This window comes from Staurois parvus, unplaced genomic scaffold (genome assembly GCF_062004578.1).
Source record: "Staurois parvus isolate SC_StPar_1 unplaced genomic scaffold, SC_StPar_1.0 ptg000371l, whole genome shotgun sequence".
Lineage (NCBI taxonomy): Eukaryota > Metazoa > Chordata > Amphibia > Anura > Ranidae > Staurois > Staurois parvus.
In genome coordinates this window covers 175,118-192,321 of record NW_028318167.1, presented here as the reverse complement: position 1 = coordinate 192,321, position 17,204 = coordinate 175,118, and the positions used below count along the sequence as shown (strand labels likewise).

General features: G+C 43.5%; 1 protein-coding gene across 2 annotated transcripts in view; it reads left to right on the top strand.

The window, feature by feature from the left end:
- The first annotated feature begins 402 nt into the window (after positions 1–402).
- Positions 403–17,204, top strand: part of NSMAF (neutral sphingomyelinase activation associated factor) — a 121,416-nt gene continuing 104,614 nt past the window's right edge. Inside the window, exon 1 of one of the 2 annotated variants that reach the window (XM_089685304.1) lies at positions 403–745. In XM_089685304.1, coding sequence (XP_089541430.1) covers positions 726–745 — 20 coding nt within the window. In that variant the 5' untranslated portion in view covers positions 403–725. Of the gene's footprint in view, positions 746–5,155; positions 5,387–17,204 lie in introns of those variants that run through there. The other variant, XM_089685303.1, reaches the window with a different exon arrangement.

The window sequence follows — 17,204 nt, the reverse complement described above, 5'->3', positions numbered from 1 at the left end:
CCAAAATATTTCCAATGTATATAGTATAGTACATCAGAGTAGCATTGAGTATCTGAAATAGCTACATAATTGCCTAAGGACCCATTGCTGGTAAGAAACAAAGTGCATACTTACACAAAAAAAATCAATGCTAGAAGGCTATATTTCCCATTAATGTACAAGTAGGAAATGGCCATATGGGGCCACTGAGCCGCAGTAGCATCCAATCCACAGAAAGAATCAAATAATGGCCTCCCCTATAAAATGAATACCAGTATCAGACCATCGGAAAACAGAGAGAGAGTGAAAAAAGATCTATAGATCTTAGACAGAAGAGGGCAGACCCAAAGGTCTCCATACATCTCCATACATCAGAAGCACAAGTTCATAAAGTAAAGCCAGTATAGCCATCACTACCAATAGTACAATCTTGTCTCCGACCGCCACGCCAAACACCCACACCACCAAGGGGAAGGGCCCCTTATACCCTGGTATGTGAGCCCGCCAGATGCCAGCACGAAAAAGGCACGCTTAGCAATAACATCATCATGCGACGTGCACCCCAACATATAGCACACAACCACAGCCATGCCGTCTCTGTGACAAACCCCTGCTGCTGTAAGCTATACGCATGAGGGACGTTGGATGTCATCACCGAGAGCGCCATTCCATTGATTGCCACTTGGATTTCAGATCGAACTGGTAGCACCAGGTCTCATCCCCTGTGATGATGGCTCGCAGAAAGGATGGATCCTGGCCACACATGGTAAGAAAATCTCCAGAGGTTTCTATCCATTTTGCTTTCTATTCGTCTGTCAGCTTGTGCGGCACAAACCTGGAAACAGATCTTCTACCTGAATCTTTGCGAATGTCAGTGTGCACCACGTCTTTGCTAATTCCCAATTCCTCCACCGCCATTCGTAGAGTCATTCGCCGATCTCGTGCCAGCATTTGTCACACTCATGTCTGGGGTTCTACTTGTTGACTGCTGACCCGAACATGGCTCATCCTCAGTTGTTTTCTTCCCGTTGCGAATGCGTTTGAACCGTCATAAACACATTTTCAGCTCACGGCTTCTGTCCCATACACTTGAACCAACATTTCATGCGTCTCCGTTTTACCCTATTTGTAGTAGAACTTGATGTTCACTCATTGCTCCCATTGCACTGTGACCCTACCTCTCACACTGGCTACGTTTGACTGCACATAGCGGCTTTACCCTGATAGTCACATGTACTCCACGCTAGGTGGTGCTTCTCAACATGTCTCTGGATAGCCATGTGCATGCGCACAAACCTGACCCAAGTTGCCATTACCGGACTGTTCACCAAACTTTTTAGACACATCTTGCTATATTAAGAATATTCTGTAACTCATAAAATTTTCTGTAAAAAACAAATTTAAATTGTGGATTTTTTTGGAGTTTAACTAAGGAGCGATATCTCCTAATTTCTTTGAACAGTTTCGCATTCAAACATTTTTTTTCAATACATTTTTTTCTGTTTGCAGTGGCAGCTAGTGAGTGGTGGCTGCAACTCCAACTGTTGTCCCTGAGGTATTTAAAGCAAAACAAATGGCAAGTACACACGCAACCCAAAGGAAAACAATGGAACCAGAAGTTAAACAGTATGCTGGACATTATGGCCATCTATAGACATCACCGATGATAACACATTCATAGCCTACGTATATTGTTTATATAGCAAAGGGCTTTTGGAGTGAGTTGTGGGATTAGCATGAATTGGAACCGTATTTCTTGTTGGCATGGTGGATGGAATAGAAGGCATATAAGGATATGGTGGAAAGGATCAGGAAGGTAAGTTATGGTGATAAGAAACAGGCTAGTAATATACTGTTGGCTGAAGGGGGGAATTGTGTAATTTGCATAAGAACAGTAGGATGGTGGACCATTGGAGTGTATGAATGCGAGTTCTTGGTCTGATGGAGGTATGAAAGTCGCTATATATCGAATGACACCTGCCCACATCGCAGTCTTAAGTTCAGAGGGAATTCTGCCTATGATTCCCTCTAGACCAGTTTCCATTGATTCAGTCTGCCATAATGTCCAATATATGGTTGAATTCCAGCCCTGTTGTCCTCCCTCTTGTTCCACATGTGCTTGTATGTGCTTGCATGTGAAGGTGCACGAACATGATTTATTGGGGTTGGAGTTATTGGGTTAGAGTCCTCATCGGATATGGGGGTGACAGATTAAGATGTGGTAGGTTCGATTGGTGTCTCCTGTCTTGGTTATTCTCCTATGATTTCATTTGCTTTGAGAGTTTCAATTGGAGCTAAATCCTGCCAGCTACATAGTTACATAGTTAGTCTGGCTGAAAAAAGACAAAAGTCTATCCAGTTCAACCATAGAAAAAAAAAAAAAGTTATAATCCTATACCCACAGTTGATCTAGAGGAAGGCAAAAAAACCTCAGCAAAGCACGATCCAATTTGCTCCTGCTGGGAAAAGAATTCCTTCCTGATCCCCCGAGAGGCAATCGGATATTCCCTGGATCAACTTTAGCTATAAATGTTAGTATCCAGTTATATTCTGTGTATCTAAGAAAGAATCCAGGCCTTTTTTAAAGCAATCCACTGAGCTGGCCAGAAGGAGTCTATTCCACATTTTCACAGCTCTCACTGTGAAGAAACCTTTCCATGTTTGGAGATTAAATTTCTTTTCCTCCAGACGTAAATTGTGCCCCCTTGTCCTCTGTGTTGACCTCAGGATGAATAGCTCTACACTGAGTTCGCTATATGAACCACTGATGTATTTATACATGTTGATCATATCCCCCCTAATCTCTTTTCAAGAGAGAATAAATTCAGTTCCTCTAATCTTTCCTCATAGCTGATCTCCTCCATGCCTCATATCAGTTTAGTTGCCCTTCTCTGTACTTTCTCCAGTTCCCCAATGTTCTTTTTGTGAATTGGTGCCCAAAACTGAACTTCATATTCCAGATGAGGTCTTACTAATGATTTGTACAGGGGTAATATGATATCTTTCACTCTGTGGAGTCTATACCTTTTCTAATACAAGAGAGGATTTTGCTCGCTTTAGAAACCACAGCTTGACATTGCATGCCATTATTAAGCTTGTGATCTACCAGAATTCCCAGATCCTTTTCCACCATTGATTCCCCCAGTTGTATTCCCCTAGTATGTATGATGCCTGCATATTCTTAACCCCCAAGTGCATAACCTTACATTTATGAACATTAAACCTCATTTGCCACATAGTTGCCCAATTAAACAGTTCATTGAGGTCAGCTTGTAAATTGAAGACATCCTGTGAGGACGTTATTCCACTGCACAGCTTGGTGTCATCTGCAAAGACTGAAATGGGATTTTTAATTCCAGACCCCATATCGTTTATAAATATATTAAAAAGTAAGGGGCCCAACAAGCAACCCAATTGAGCATGCATTTCACTTGTTGAAGGCAAAACTAAAAGCAGAAAGACCCACAAACAAAGAACAACTGAAGACAGCTGCAGTTAGAACCTAGCAAAGCATCAGAAAGGAGGAAACCCAGTCTTTGGTAATGTCCATGGGTTCCAGACTTCAGTCAGTCATTGCCAGTAAAGGATTCTCAACAAAATATTAAAAATTAACATTTTATTTATGACTATATTCATTTGTCCAATTACTTTTGGTCCCTTGAAAAAGGGGGGATGGCTAGTCTTAAGAGCTGTAATTCCTAAATGCTTCTTCCAATATGGATGTACATCCCCTCAAATGAAACCTGAGAGTGAGCTCATATCTATTATATAACTATAGCTTGAATATGTTTTGGTAAATACCTTAAAAAATAAAATTGTGCTTGTGTCCAAATATATATGGACCTAACTGTGTATATATATTATTAGTATACAGGATTTATATAGTGCCAACAGTTTGCTCAGTGCTTTACAATATAACGGGAGACAATACAGCAACAATACAGTTCAATACAAGAGGGATAGAAGGGCCCTGCTCCTCGGAGCTTACAATCTAGGAGGTATTCTTTCTAAATTGTCAGTCTTTTTTTGTTTATAGAGAAAAGAAAAACACAGAGGTGATCACATACCACCAAAACAAAAGCTCTATTTGTTGGGTAAAAAATTACATCAATTTCATTTATGTACATCATTGCATGACCTCGCAATTGTCGGTTAAAGCAATGCAGCACCGTATTGAAAAAAATGGCCTGGTCAGGAAGGGGGGAGAAACTGAGGGAGAGCAGAAACATTGGATACTAGTCAGTACCAGTGTGTAAAGGTGTCACTGTTTTGGAGGAATAAATCACCTCTAAGTCTAGGTTCACACCTAAGCGGTTTCCACAGCTTTTTGCAGAAATGCACTACAGTCCATTTAACATGATTTTCTATGCAACAGGTTCACATCTCAATGCTTTCACCCAGTGCATTTTTTTTTTTTTTGAAAGGTCAGGGACTTTTTTAAAAGATACGTTTTTGGTTCTATAGACTTCAATGGAGACGCTGAAGAAAAGCATGAAGTTCGTTACTGCTGCATTTTTCATGCGTTTTAATCTCTCTAGCAACAAGAAAAACCCTGCAAAACACGTACAAAATGCATGTGCAAAAATGCAAAATGCACCGCAAAAAGCACTGCAGAAATGGATCAAACGCAAACTGTATAGGTGTGACTCTAGGGCAGTGTTTCTCAACTCCAGTCCTCATGGACCCCCAACAGGTCATGTTTTCAGGATTTCCCTCAGATGAAACAGCTGTGGTAATTTCTAAGGCAGTGAAACTGATCAAATCACCTGTGCAAAATAATGGAAATCCTGAAAACATGACCTGTTGGGGGTCCATGAGGACTGGAATTGAGAAACACTGCTCTAGGGTAACATTGGGATTGTGTGTGTGTGGATGTGGTTGTGATATGTAAAACAGCTAGTTTAGTTTTTCACATTTTAGAACCGTGTGCCTTTGATGAGAAAAGGTTGAGAAGCAGTGTTCTAGCTTCTTGTCATGTACACAACCCACAGCATATTCCACCAACAACCTCCTCCTCATCATCATCCACTAACTGCGCACTCCCACTTCTGTCAACACCGGCTTCTACCCAATTAACCAATCAGAGACAACAGCTCCAACAAGGAAGTCATCCAGCAACCAATCCGCTGCTACTTTTCTTTTTCTCCTTTCACTTTCCAATAGGAACGAGTTGTATGAGGCTGCTCTGGGAACTTCTAGCCAATCGCGAAGCTCCTTTCATTTCCGAGCAGCCCCGCAGTTGTGTTGTGTGTGTGCGGAGTGTATATGGAGTGAGTGCTCCGTGTATGTCGGAGTGTGGTCACTGGCTGAGTGTAGACAAGCTGCGGGAGCTCAATCTGCCGGGACACAGGCAATCCATGGCGTTCTGGAAGAGATCCAAGTCACTGCAGTATTCCAGTAAGGAGAGGTGAGTGACTTCCTGCTGGTGATCATTACATTAGAATCACGGGGGAGATATCAGTACAGATACATTGTATCTGCTGAATGACCTGTCACGAGTCACACAGCAGGAGCCCTGATGATCTGTATAGGAAGGCTTCATGTCTGTCATCTATGGTGGATGGGAGTTGTGTTCATGTCACAAGCAGGGCTGCTGTTAGAAACCATGGGGCCCCATACAGCCAACCTGACAGCCCCCCCCCCCCCCCCAGAAAACAAAGTTTAGTATGCTTCAGTTATGAATGAACACAGTGAGTGATTGATACCGATACTCGTGTTCATTTAGAGAAGGAGGGGGCTGGTAAATGTGAGATGGGAAGCCAGTAGCATTGCGGGGGTGGGAGCATATAGGGTGGCCTAGGAAGCAAGGGGAAATGCATGGTGAACAGGGAGGGTGATGGGCGAGGTGGGGGCAGTTACTGGAAAGAATCCCCTATATGGTTCTCTCTGCAGCAGCTGAAAGTTGTAGGAGGGAGAGAAGAAAAAGCCAGCTCTCATTTGCTGCAGAGAGAGCCATACAGGGGGTTGGTTCCAGTAACCCCCCCGTGCTGATCACCCGCCCTGCCTACATCTGAATCACCCAGCTGCCTTGGTCACAAGTGACCACAATTTTTTGATTTGGAAGGAGATGTCACCATCTAATATTAAAATAAAAGTGACATTAGTCATGTTTAATACAAGCATTGTGGGATCTTTCCTCAGTAGCCAACTATAGATTCTGACAAAAGCCCAACATGGACAAAAGCAGACAAAAATAGATCAGTAAGGTATATTGTACTATAATATATATCTCGGTAATGGTATTGACGCTAGGGATGCACCAATACAGAAAATTTTCAGGAGGACTCGTGAAAATACTTCCAATACCAGAAGCCGATACTTTGCTGTGCGATTTGCATCAATACAAAATTGCACCACAAAGAATAGCATGCGATTCCTGTCCAAATGGCATGCGGTTTCCCCATTGCTCCTGTGTGAACCCAGGCTTGTCATAGCCTGAGTTCACACAGGTGCGGTGCAGGAAACCTCCCTGCACTGATCCCATGCTGAGTGGGCGTGTGGGGATGTATACCTGCTGGCAGATGCTCCAAATTCTCAGCTGCAGGAGAGGAGAGAACGCGGCGGGGATTTGAAATTCCTCCGGCTTTCTCTCCTCTTCTTGCAGGGATGACTGTTCGGGCTAGAGGGCTTTTGATTGGTCAGTACATCACTTGGACGGTGCTGACCTATCAGATGCCGCCTAGCCCATACTGTTACTTCTGCAAGAAGAGAACAGTAAGCCGTAGAGATTTCAAATCCCTGCCACTTTCTCTCCTCTCCTGCAGTTCAGAGTATGGAGCATCTGCCTCCATGTTATACATCCCCACACGCCCTTCTCTCCCACTCTCTCCTGCAGGAAACCTCCCTGCACTACTCCTGTGTGATCTCAGGCTTTGACAAGCCCGGGTTCACACAGGAGGGGAAACAGCATGCCATTTGGATAGGAATCACATTCCTGTTCAAATCGCATGCTATTCTTTGCAGTGTAATTTGCGTCCATACATTTTGTATGGATGCAAATCGCACCGCAAAGTATCGGTACTCAGTATCGGCGAGTAGTTGACCGAACATACTCATACTTGCCTATCAAAAAAGGGTATTGGTGCATCCCTAATTGGTGCCGATTAATAAGCATTTGCACAGGTACTGGTACAAATGCTCTCATATTTGAAACCAATACCTTTGTGATGAGCTCATACAAAATGAATGGGCTCAAATCACTCTGCAAAGAATCACATGTGGTTTGAACCAAAATCGCACTATTTCAACTGAAGTATCAGTGCGATCCCTGTCTAAATAACATGCAGTTTCCCTGTGGGTGCAGTGCGACTTTAGCTATTCATTTTGTAAAGCTTAAATCACACTGCATAACGTGTCTCTCCCACAGGGAAACTGCATGTTATTTAGACAGGAATTGCACCCCATTCTCATTGAAATCACATGGCAGTCTTTGATGTCCAATTTGAGCCCATCTGCAAGTAATTGAGCACAAGTATCTGTACTTGTACTCACCAATGAAAAAAAGGTATCGTTGCAACCCTAATAATATATGAATGAAAGACAGCACACCAACCAGCTTAGCCTAGGATTACCTCGCTGCAGGCTGTATTCTACCTGTAGGGCAGCCCATGCATTTCAATCAGCTGCTCTACCCACAGAAACACCGGGGGGAAAAGTCCCGGACCCTTTGTTAAAATTATGCCTGCATGGAAATGTGGCATCATGTAGTTTTGCATGCACAAAAGCTAGATTTATGGGGGTGTCATTCACACTAGCATTAGATGCGGGAAACCTGGGTTCTGTGCACATTTCCCACACTACTGCAAAACGCACTGTAATTGTGATCTGCATTGGGATTCAATGCTAAGTTAATGACACCCCAAACGCAGGTCACAAACGCAGTACATATGCCTGCACTGGATCGCATGGTACAAAAATATCTAGTTGCAGTTCATTTCCAAAAGTAGTGCCTGCAGTATGAGCCCATTCTAAGGGTTTTGTCTGCGGGTTGGGAACGCCCACAGTTTTGCAAGCATTCCTAACCCACACAAGTATGAACCTAGACATGGTGTATAACCATTTTGCTTGTATTATGTATACGGATATAATACAGTTAAAATGGGAATTTCCACTTTTCTGCGTCTTCCCTCCTTTACCTCATTTGGAAACTCGCTCTCCTCAATGGGTGGTCGTGTGAAAACGGGCCGCTCTGTCCAGTTACATCCGACCCGATCCAACAGAAGGAAGGGGAATTGGATCCCCATCCTTCCCTTTCTTGCAGGTTGGTTTGAATTGGATGTTGGCGGGTGTAAATGGACACATGTCCATTTTATACCCACCGCTCCATAGAGGAGAATGGTTGTTCCGATCAGGTCTGTCTGAAAAACGGGCTTGGAATGTCTGTGTGAAAGGGGCCACAATACTAGGGTTTAATACTACTTTTAGAAAAGAAAACTAAAAGGGTGGACTTGATGACCACTTGGCCTTTTTTTTTTTTTTTTTTCTCTTCCACTCTACTATGTTTCTATGTATATGATTAAAAAAGACTCATGTAACAACTAGGTAACAGATTTATGTAGTAGTAGACTTTTTCCTTCGACAACTTGAGCTTCAGAACTAGAGAACCAGAGCAGTGTTTACATTTCAGATATAAGCGTACTGATTTGGCAATAATGTTGCAACTATATACCATACTAATCCTCATGCACACTATGCTCTTCTGTAGATAAAAAGTGGTCTCTCATTGTGTCCCCCCTGACATTTTTGCGTATGGTACAAAGTATTGAAAAGTTGTTTACAAATCTCTGAAGGGCTGTTTAATTTCTTTCCCCTGCATTCCAAAAGCTAACAAGATGAAAAAATGAATATAGATAATAAAAGGCAACATTTTTTAAAATGTAATATATTGCAGTTTACCTATCCTTAGATGTGGCCGCTGCATTACAGTCAAGCAGTTCAATAAAAAGAGCGGATAGAGGATTGAGACAAACCATTTAACATTGACAGGGGTGCTTGCAACAATCCGTTTTATTCAATAATGTAAAACCTTTATCCCAGAAGGGGAAAAAAAACTGTTTGCTGTAACTGATTATAACACTACTCTCTCCTCAGATTGACTATGCTGCTGTTCAAAGGTGTCTCCTTTGCTCTTCCATCCATAGAGGTGACACTGTAAGACAAGTAGTGTTTTACTGGCCAGGTCACCAGGTTGATATAATAGAAAAAAAAAGGCTAAAAAATAGAAAACTAAAGCAGCCACGACATTTAAGAATTGGTAAGCTGCAATATATTCTGTATTTGTTTTGGAGTTTAACACTACTTTAAGGTGAGATGGGGGATAAAGAATTTTGTTGCCCCCACTTGGTAAACTGAAGATTAAAAAGCGAGTAATCCATATACTTGCAAGGTTATCTTTAGCTCTTTACCCCAGCTATATACAATCACCAGGAGCCGATGGATATACTTGGAACTTCCAGGTATGGCTCACATGTAACTCACTAGTGGGACAGCACTGGACCTGTGTAAGCTATGAGTCCAGCTATGTTCATGGTCAGTAGGACATCATATTGATTGTTATGCACTGCACCTGAGGTTGCATCCTAAGGGAAATCTAAACCTAAAAGTACATACCGTATTTTTCGCCGTATAAGACGCACTTTTTCTTCCCCAAAACTGGAGGGGAAATGTCAGTGCGCCTTATGGAGCGAATATGGAGCGGCCGGTCCGGTATTTCCACCACGGCCGTGTCCGAATACCGGGCCGGCCGCTCAGCTCTGCAGCGGGACCTTACCTGTTCCTCTATCCAGTGGCGTGCTGTCTTCCCGGCTTCTGTAGTGTGGGCACTGGGCATGACAGCAGGGTGCCAAGTGCGCATGCGCAAGAAGCGGTGCTTTTTGTGAATGGTAAGGCGGTACCTGGGACACATGACAGATCCCAGAAGCCGCCGGACCAATCACAAAGCGCAAGTGCTTCTCGCTCATGCGCACTGGGCACCCGGCTGTCATGCCGAGCGCCGTTACAGAAGCCGGGAAGACAGCGCACGGCTGGATCGAGGAACAGGTAAGATCAAACAAAAACTCTGCGGAAGTAAGAGCGGGTACCTGTCAAATTCAGGTACCCGCTCCCCACCTCCCCAAAGGTCAGCAGTCATCTGTGCTGTCCGCAGTCTCTGGTCATCCCTGTGCTGTCCGCAGTCTCTGGTCATCCCTGTGCTGTCCGCAGTCTCTGGTCATCCCTGTGCTGTCCGCAGTCTCTGGTCATCCCTGTGCTGTCCGCAGTCTCTGGTCATCCCTGTGCTGTCCGCAGTCTCTGGTCATCCCTGTGCTGTCCGCAGTCTCTGGTCATCCCTGTGCTGTCCGCAGTCTCTGGTCATCCCTGTGCTGTCCGCAGTCTCTGGTCATCCCTGTGCTGTCCGCAGTCTCTGGTCATCCCTGTGCTGTCCGCAGTCTCTGGTCATCCCTGTGCTGTCCGCAGTCTCTGGTCATCCCTGTGCTGTCCGCAGTCTCTGGTCATCTCCTGTGCTGTGTCTGCAGTCCATTAGTTCAGAATTTTTTTTTTCCTGTTTTCTGCCTCTAAAACCTAGGTGCGTCTTATACGGCGAAAAATACAGTATTTATGATATTGCAGCTTTACCGGTCCTTAGATGTGGTGGCTGCATTGGTTTTATTTATTTTTTTTTGGATTTGTTTAAATTTATTATTGATGATCCTGACCGGACTGTGCTTTTGGGTGACAACATCAAACCTGACAGAAGGGCTAACCTTTTCCCAATGTTATCCTGAACAAAAAATAAAGTTTTACTTGGAGATACACTTTAAAAGAGTAGGATAGATTTGTTTGCTTTATGTTTAAATCATACTTGCCTACAGTGAGGAACAGAAGTATTTGAACACCCTGCGATTTTGCAAGTTCTCCCACTTAGAAATCATGGAGGGGTCTGAAATTCACATTGTAGGTGCATTCCCACTCTGAGAGACAGAATTAAAAAAAAAAAAAAAAAAAAAAAAAAAAAAAATTCAGGAAATCATTGTATGATTTTTAAAGAATTTATTTGTCTTGCACTGCTGAACATAAGTATTTGAACACCTGAGAAAATCAATGTTAATATTTGGTACAGAAGCCTTTGTTTGCAATTACAGAGGTCAAACGTTTCCTGTAGTTCTTGACCAGGTTTGCACACACTGCAACAGGGATTTTGGCCCACTCCTCCACACATCTCCTCTAGATCTGTCAGGTTTCGGGGCTGTCGCTGAGCAACATGGAGTTTCAGCTCCCTCCAACGATGTTTTATTGGATTTAGGTCTGGAGACTGGCTAGGCCACTCCAGAACCTTGATATGCTTCTTACGGAGCCACTCCTTGGTTATCCTGGCTGTGTGCTTCGGGTCGTTGTCATGTTGGAAGACCCAGCCACGACCCATCTTCAATGCTCTGACTGAGGGAAGGAGGTTGTTGCTCAAAATATCACACTAAATGGCCCCAGTCATCCTCTCCTTAATACAGTGCAGTCGTCCTGTCCCCTTTGCAGAAAAGCACCCCCAAAGCATGATTCACAGTAGGGATGGTGTTCTTGGGATGCAACTCATCCTTTTTCCTCCAAACACGACAAGTGAAGTTTAGACCAAAAAGTTCTACTTTGGTCTCATCTGACCACATGACTTTCTCCCATGCCTCCTCTGGATCATCCAGATGGTCATTGGCAAACTTCAGATGGGCCTGGACATGTGATGACTTGAGCAGGGGAACCTTCCGTGCAATGCATGATTTGAAATCATGACGGTGTAGTGTTCTACCAACAGTGACCTTTGAAACTGTGGTCCCAGCTCTCTTCATGTCATTGACCAGCTCCTCCCTTGTAGTTCTGGGCTGATTCCTCACCTTTCTTATCAGTGATACCCCACGAGGTGGAGGTCCACAATTTTGTCTCTGGTGTCTTTTGACAGCTCTTTGGTCTTGCCCATGGTAGTAGTTGTTGTCTGACTGATTGTGGGGTGGACAGGTCTTTAAAGAGCTCAGACAGGTGCTACTAAGTTAGATTAATGAGTGGAGTAAAGGTGTACTTTTTAAAGGCACAGTAACAGGTCTTTGAGAGCCAGAATTCTTGCTGTTTCTTAGGTGTTTAAATACTTATGTTCAGCAGTGCAAGACAAACTAGAAAAGCTACAATTTCTGGGGAAATTGTATTAAGTGTTCTTGCCTCCACCAGTAGTCCACAACTGGATAGAGTGGCTTGTCACTCTGCTGCCTGCTCACACATCTGGGTTCCTATGGCAACTCGCTGTACAGCAAGGGCAGCGAAGAGCGGTTAAAAACAAACTGCTCCAACTTGCTCACTACACTGGCGGTTGCCATTATCAAACGGTTGTAGTTTAAAAATTACAAATCCTACACTGTAGAGCTTTATATTGTGAGAATCACAAGACCCAGACCTACATTTTGATGCATAGTATGTCTCTGAAATATTAAAAATGAAGGCACAGTCGCAGTTTAGAAATTGCCCTTCAAATTTGAGGTGGCTAGAGTGGAGTTTCAATGAATGTCAATGGGCGGTGTGAGTTGCAAACAAATGGTCATATTGTGAAAACTATTAGGACTATGGCTTAGCCAAGGACATTTTTAGTGGCAGCAGGGATAGCTGAACATTTTGATATAAGATTTGTGTAGATGGGCTTGAAAATGTGGGAGTGATGGCAGTTTAGAAATCATGTCCTGATTTTTCAGCTCACACTCTAGCTTTTGTCAGCTCCCACTAATTTTGAACATTCCGCCATTCATTCCTATAGGACCAATTTCACCACAAAAACGCCAATATTTTGTGAACCATTCGGCGAAACGTTTCACAAAGTAATAGCACACCAATCGGGAACAATCCGCACGTTTCGGTATATTACTGCCTATGTAGTGTAAAAACTGTGGGAGGAGTTAGGGTGGTAAATTTGGCTATATTAAGAATATATATGTGAGATAACCGTAAGTGGTCTTGCCATGCAAGAACACTTAATAAATTCTTTAAAAATCATACAATGTGATTTCCTGGTGTGTGTGGTGTTTTTTTTTTTTTTTTTTTATTTAAATTCTGTCTCAGAGTGGGAATGCACCTACAATGTGAATTTCAGACCCCTCCATGATTTCTAAGTGGGAGAACTTGCAAAATTGCAGGGTGTTCAAATACTTCTGTTCCTCTCTGTAGGTGGATGCAGCATCGGTCCCCCGCCGGCTCTAACATTGAGAACTGAGCATGCAAAGACTGCTGATTGCTCAGTTCTCCCTGTCACTCTGAGCAGAGATTGGTGACTATTCTGCCACCCATCCCCAGTGCTCATTGGAGCTCTGGGCTGTGGAGGGAGCGGCTGGCTCAGGCTCTCAGCTGCTCACTGAGAGACTGAGCCAGGTGCTGGTCCAGGCTCCTGGTTGAATCCTGACTTTAAAATTGGGATCTTTCCCCAACCTGGACTGGCTGAGTGACACCAGCCAACAACAAGCTTCAGCCCATTGTCAACTGAAAGCAGCTCACAGGAGTGCAGAACAAACTGCACTCCTGTGATCCACAGGAGAAGTACAGCCAAACGAGCTTTGGCTGTACTTCTTTAAGATCTATTGCTGCTCGTTCATTGACACCTACTGTAGTGAAGCAAAGATCAGTATGATTTTAAAACATTTAAACTCGCATCTAAATCTACCCCAAGGATAGGGATTTTAATTCCTATCCTTGGGGTAGACTTAGATGTGCATCTAAATCTCACTTTCCCCTGAAGCCCGATCTGCATTTGTATAGGCTAGTGACAGGCAGGGAAGAAGAGATGCGTTGCCTTCTCACCGCCTGTTTTAACTCCATTTTTGTTGTCAAATATGCCACAACTGCATGCAACGCAATGCAGGTGTCGCAATGCTTCCCTATTTGCCTGAATATATAGCGTTCAGCATGCTTGCCGCCCACGGATCGCTACATGTAAGGCATGCTTTGCTGCGGGTGCAAAGCATTGCGACTGTGGCATGTAAACACCCCCGTCAGCTGCATGTTGCAGCTTAAGGAGGGCAGGTGGCAATAACAGAACCAGGGGCGGACTGACAACTCATGGGGCCCCTGGGCAATAGGGGATCATGGGGCCCCTGTGTCCTTGCCCAAGCTCAAAAAAGCCTATGAAAAAGGTACCAGGAGCATCTCATGGGGCCCCCTACTGACCCCGGGCCCTCGGGCAGTGCCCGAGTTTCCAAATGGTCAATTCGCCCCTGAACAGAACCTAGCTGCGCATTTTCTTCTGCCCCTTCCCCCTCCCTCCCCACCACACTTCTAAATGAAGCCTTAATGTGTTGGTGTTCTCATAAAAGAAAATGAACTGCACGCCTGTTTTCCATTGCCGTTTATTTAATTGTGACTGTCTGGAGCTGGGTACCTCGTCCACGCACAGCCTCACAGAGAGAGATGAATGGGAGAGGCACTTTTGAAGTCTGGTAAAGATTATATCTTATCCATGTATGAATGTGAACAACTGCTGCTTACACAGTGATGTGTGTGGGCTTCCCAAGGTTAATAGAGCTCAGTTAAAGCTGAGCTCAAGATTTGCCTTCAGTTTTGTACAGTTGCCTCTCCTGTACTGCTTACTCTGAATTTGCTGCACACTGTGAGCTTCTCACAGTGTGCATTAGAAGCTTCAGAAAGTCAAATAGAACCTGCCTCGTTTCTGTCATGAAGGACATACATTAGCATCTATCACTTTCCTCCTAGCCTGACTGTCTGTGGCCCACCCCATTCATTAATTGAATTTCAATTCTTTCAATCTCGCTTTCCCCTGAAGCCTGATCGGCATTTGGATCGTGCTTCAGAGGCTAGTGACAGGCGGGGAGGAAGAGATGTGTCGCCTTCTTACCTCCTGTTTTAACCCCAACTCCGCATCGCATGTGGGTATTACCGAGAATGCCCTGTATACAAATATACAAAATGTTCACTCCAAAGTGACTCCCTCTGATCAAGGCATTTTGATATTTGCATAACTCCTCTTAACCTCCCTGGAGGTATTCCTGTGTGTAACTCGGGGTAAAGTTTCAGTACCACAAGCGGTAACCCCGAGCTACACTCAGGAATACCCTGCAGCGTTGCTCCGGGATCTCTTCCCCACTTACCTTGTCCTTTGCTCCCGCGATGTCCCCCCTGCAATGTCCGATGCCGGCATCTGTCTTCCGGGTTTCCTTTCCCTGCGACGTCAGGACGTACGGGGACATAACTGGTGGGAAATTTGAAAAACATTCACTAAAATCACATAGTAAAACATTACTCTATCAAACCATTTCACATACATTTTGTCCCTAGTGCTTTGTCCTGTGCCCTGCCTGCATATTTACTGTTCTTTCTGCCTGGAAACTGAGAAACGTCCATGGTGTCCAAAAAGCGTCCCTTTAGGTCAAAATCGGTTTTAAAACTGCTAGAGAACAGCGATAGTAAATTAGAACCACTTGCAGAATTGAGTGATAATGATTCGTGGGGAAATTCGTCATCAGACACTGAAAACGATTTTGCGACTTTGGTCAGTGATGTGTGAACTTGGCGCTATATTTCAAATTTCAGTGTTTTTGGTTTGATTATATTATTGAATTAAATTTATTATATTTTTTATGATTAAATTATAATGATTTCGTGTTTCAAACTTTAACATATTCGGGATGTTTACTAGACTCTTGTTGGGACAGATTTCAGTGAGTTATTCCTAAAAATTACATGCCTACAATAAAAAAACGACATATTTCCATGCAAAAAAATTTACTGCTTTGAGCACAGAAATATGGACATATTCAGACCGCTAGGGAGGTTACAAGCCAGCCTACTGTTTGCATCAGGGTGGAGTACTGATACTGAGGCAGGGTGCTGTGATGTTTTCAGTATGCTATGTACAGTCCCTTCCTTCAGCCATGATCTACCTGCAATTATATTGTAAAGCGCTGAGCAAACTGTTGGTGCTATATAAATCCTGTCTAATAATGCAGAGACAAGCACAGAGACCCAATAATGAGGTTAGTGGATCTAAAATAAGATATATTTTTTTCTTTTAATCAGGTTTTAATTTTGTTTTGCAGTTGGGTTTTAGTCACCAAACAATAAAAAAGACAAACAATGCGGCTACCCAAGATGTGGAATACAGTGAGGCTAAAAAAAGATATGTAATGAAATTTAGAAATTCCATTGGATTGTTGATTGGAGTAATTATGGAGGGCAAAATAGAAGCAAATTAAATCCACTTTATATCATGATGAGTCCCTGTAAGTCTGACCTCTGGTCAGTATTTTTGATGTACCAGGTATGCATATTGTATAAAATAAATGGGTATCTCTGGTTCTGTATCTAGTGGTGGTCACCAGTGTGAGCCTTAGGTGTGACTTATCTGTAGTGTGCATTTAATGAACACAGATCCACTGTATGTAGTGTGCAGAACTGGGCTCCACATTGTTTAGGCTGAGCAAAAGACCTTCTGACTGATGAGAAGGGTTCATTAGAAACAGAAGAGCAGATGGGCTCATAAAGAGATGTACTCAATTACTGGAAAAAAGGTAACGAGAGACTAGATCTGGAGCCAGAAATGAAATGCTCCTGTTTGTTGATTCTTCAGAGCTGCTAGCACTTTCTGCATTTCACATATATAATCATATGTTCTAGGTTAATACTTCTCAATGTCATTAGAGCTGTGAATGCTCTACACTGTGAACACAATGTAGAGACAATAAGGCCCCATTCACAAGATTTTAAATTGCGGGTAGAATTGCCACAATTCTACCTGCAATTCCAAATCGTGGCAAATGCACAATGCAAGTTTGGGTGCCATTTATCCTTAACGGCACCCTAAAAGTAATGCATTTCTGCCACGATTGTTCCATGACAGAATGGTGCAGCAATTGTGGCAAAACGTGTGGTTAAAAATCACGCTACGCTTGTCACCCAAAAAATGAACAAGAGTTTCTTTTGTGCTAAAAACATGCCTAGGGAAGCCCATTGAAGTGAATGGGCTGCCATATACGTGACGTGTGTTTCTGCATGTAAATCTCACTTTAGAAATCACGAGGTCTGAATAGGACCTCAATCCTGTCATGATATCTAATCTAGGGGAACTGAGCGACTGATCAACAGCAAGGGTACTGCTGAGGTGGGGTACTACTGAGAAAACCAACACACTAGGCATTTGCGAAGCTTCATTAACCACTTCAAGTTTGGACACTTTTACCCCCTTCCTGTCCAGGCCAATTTTCAGCTTTCAGCGCTGT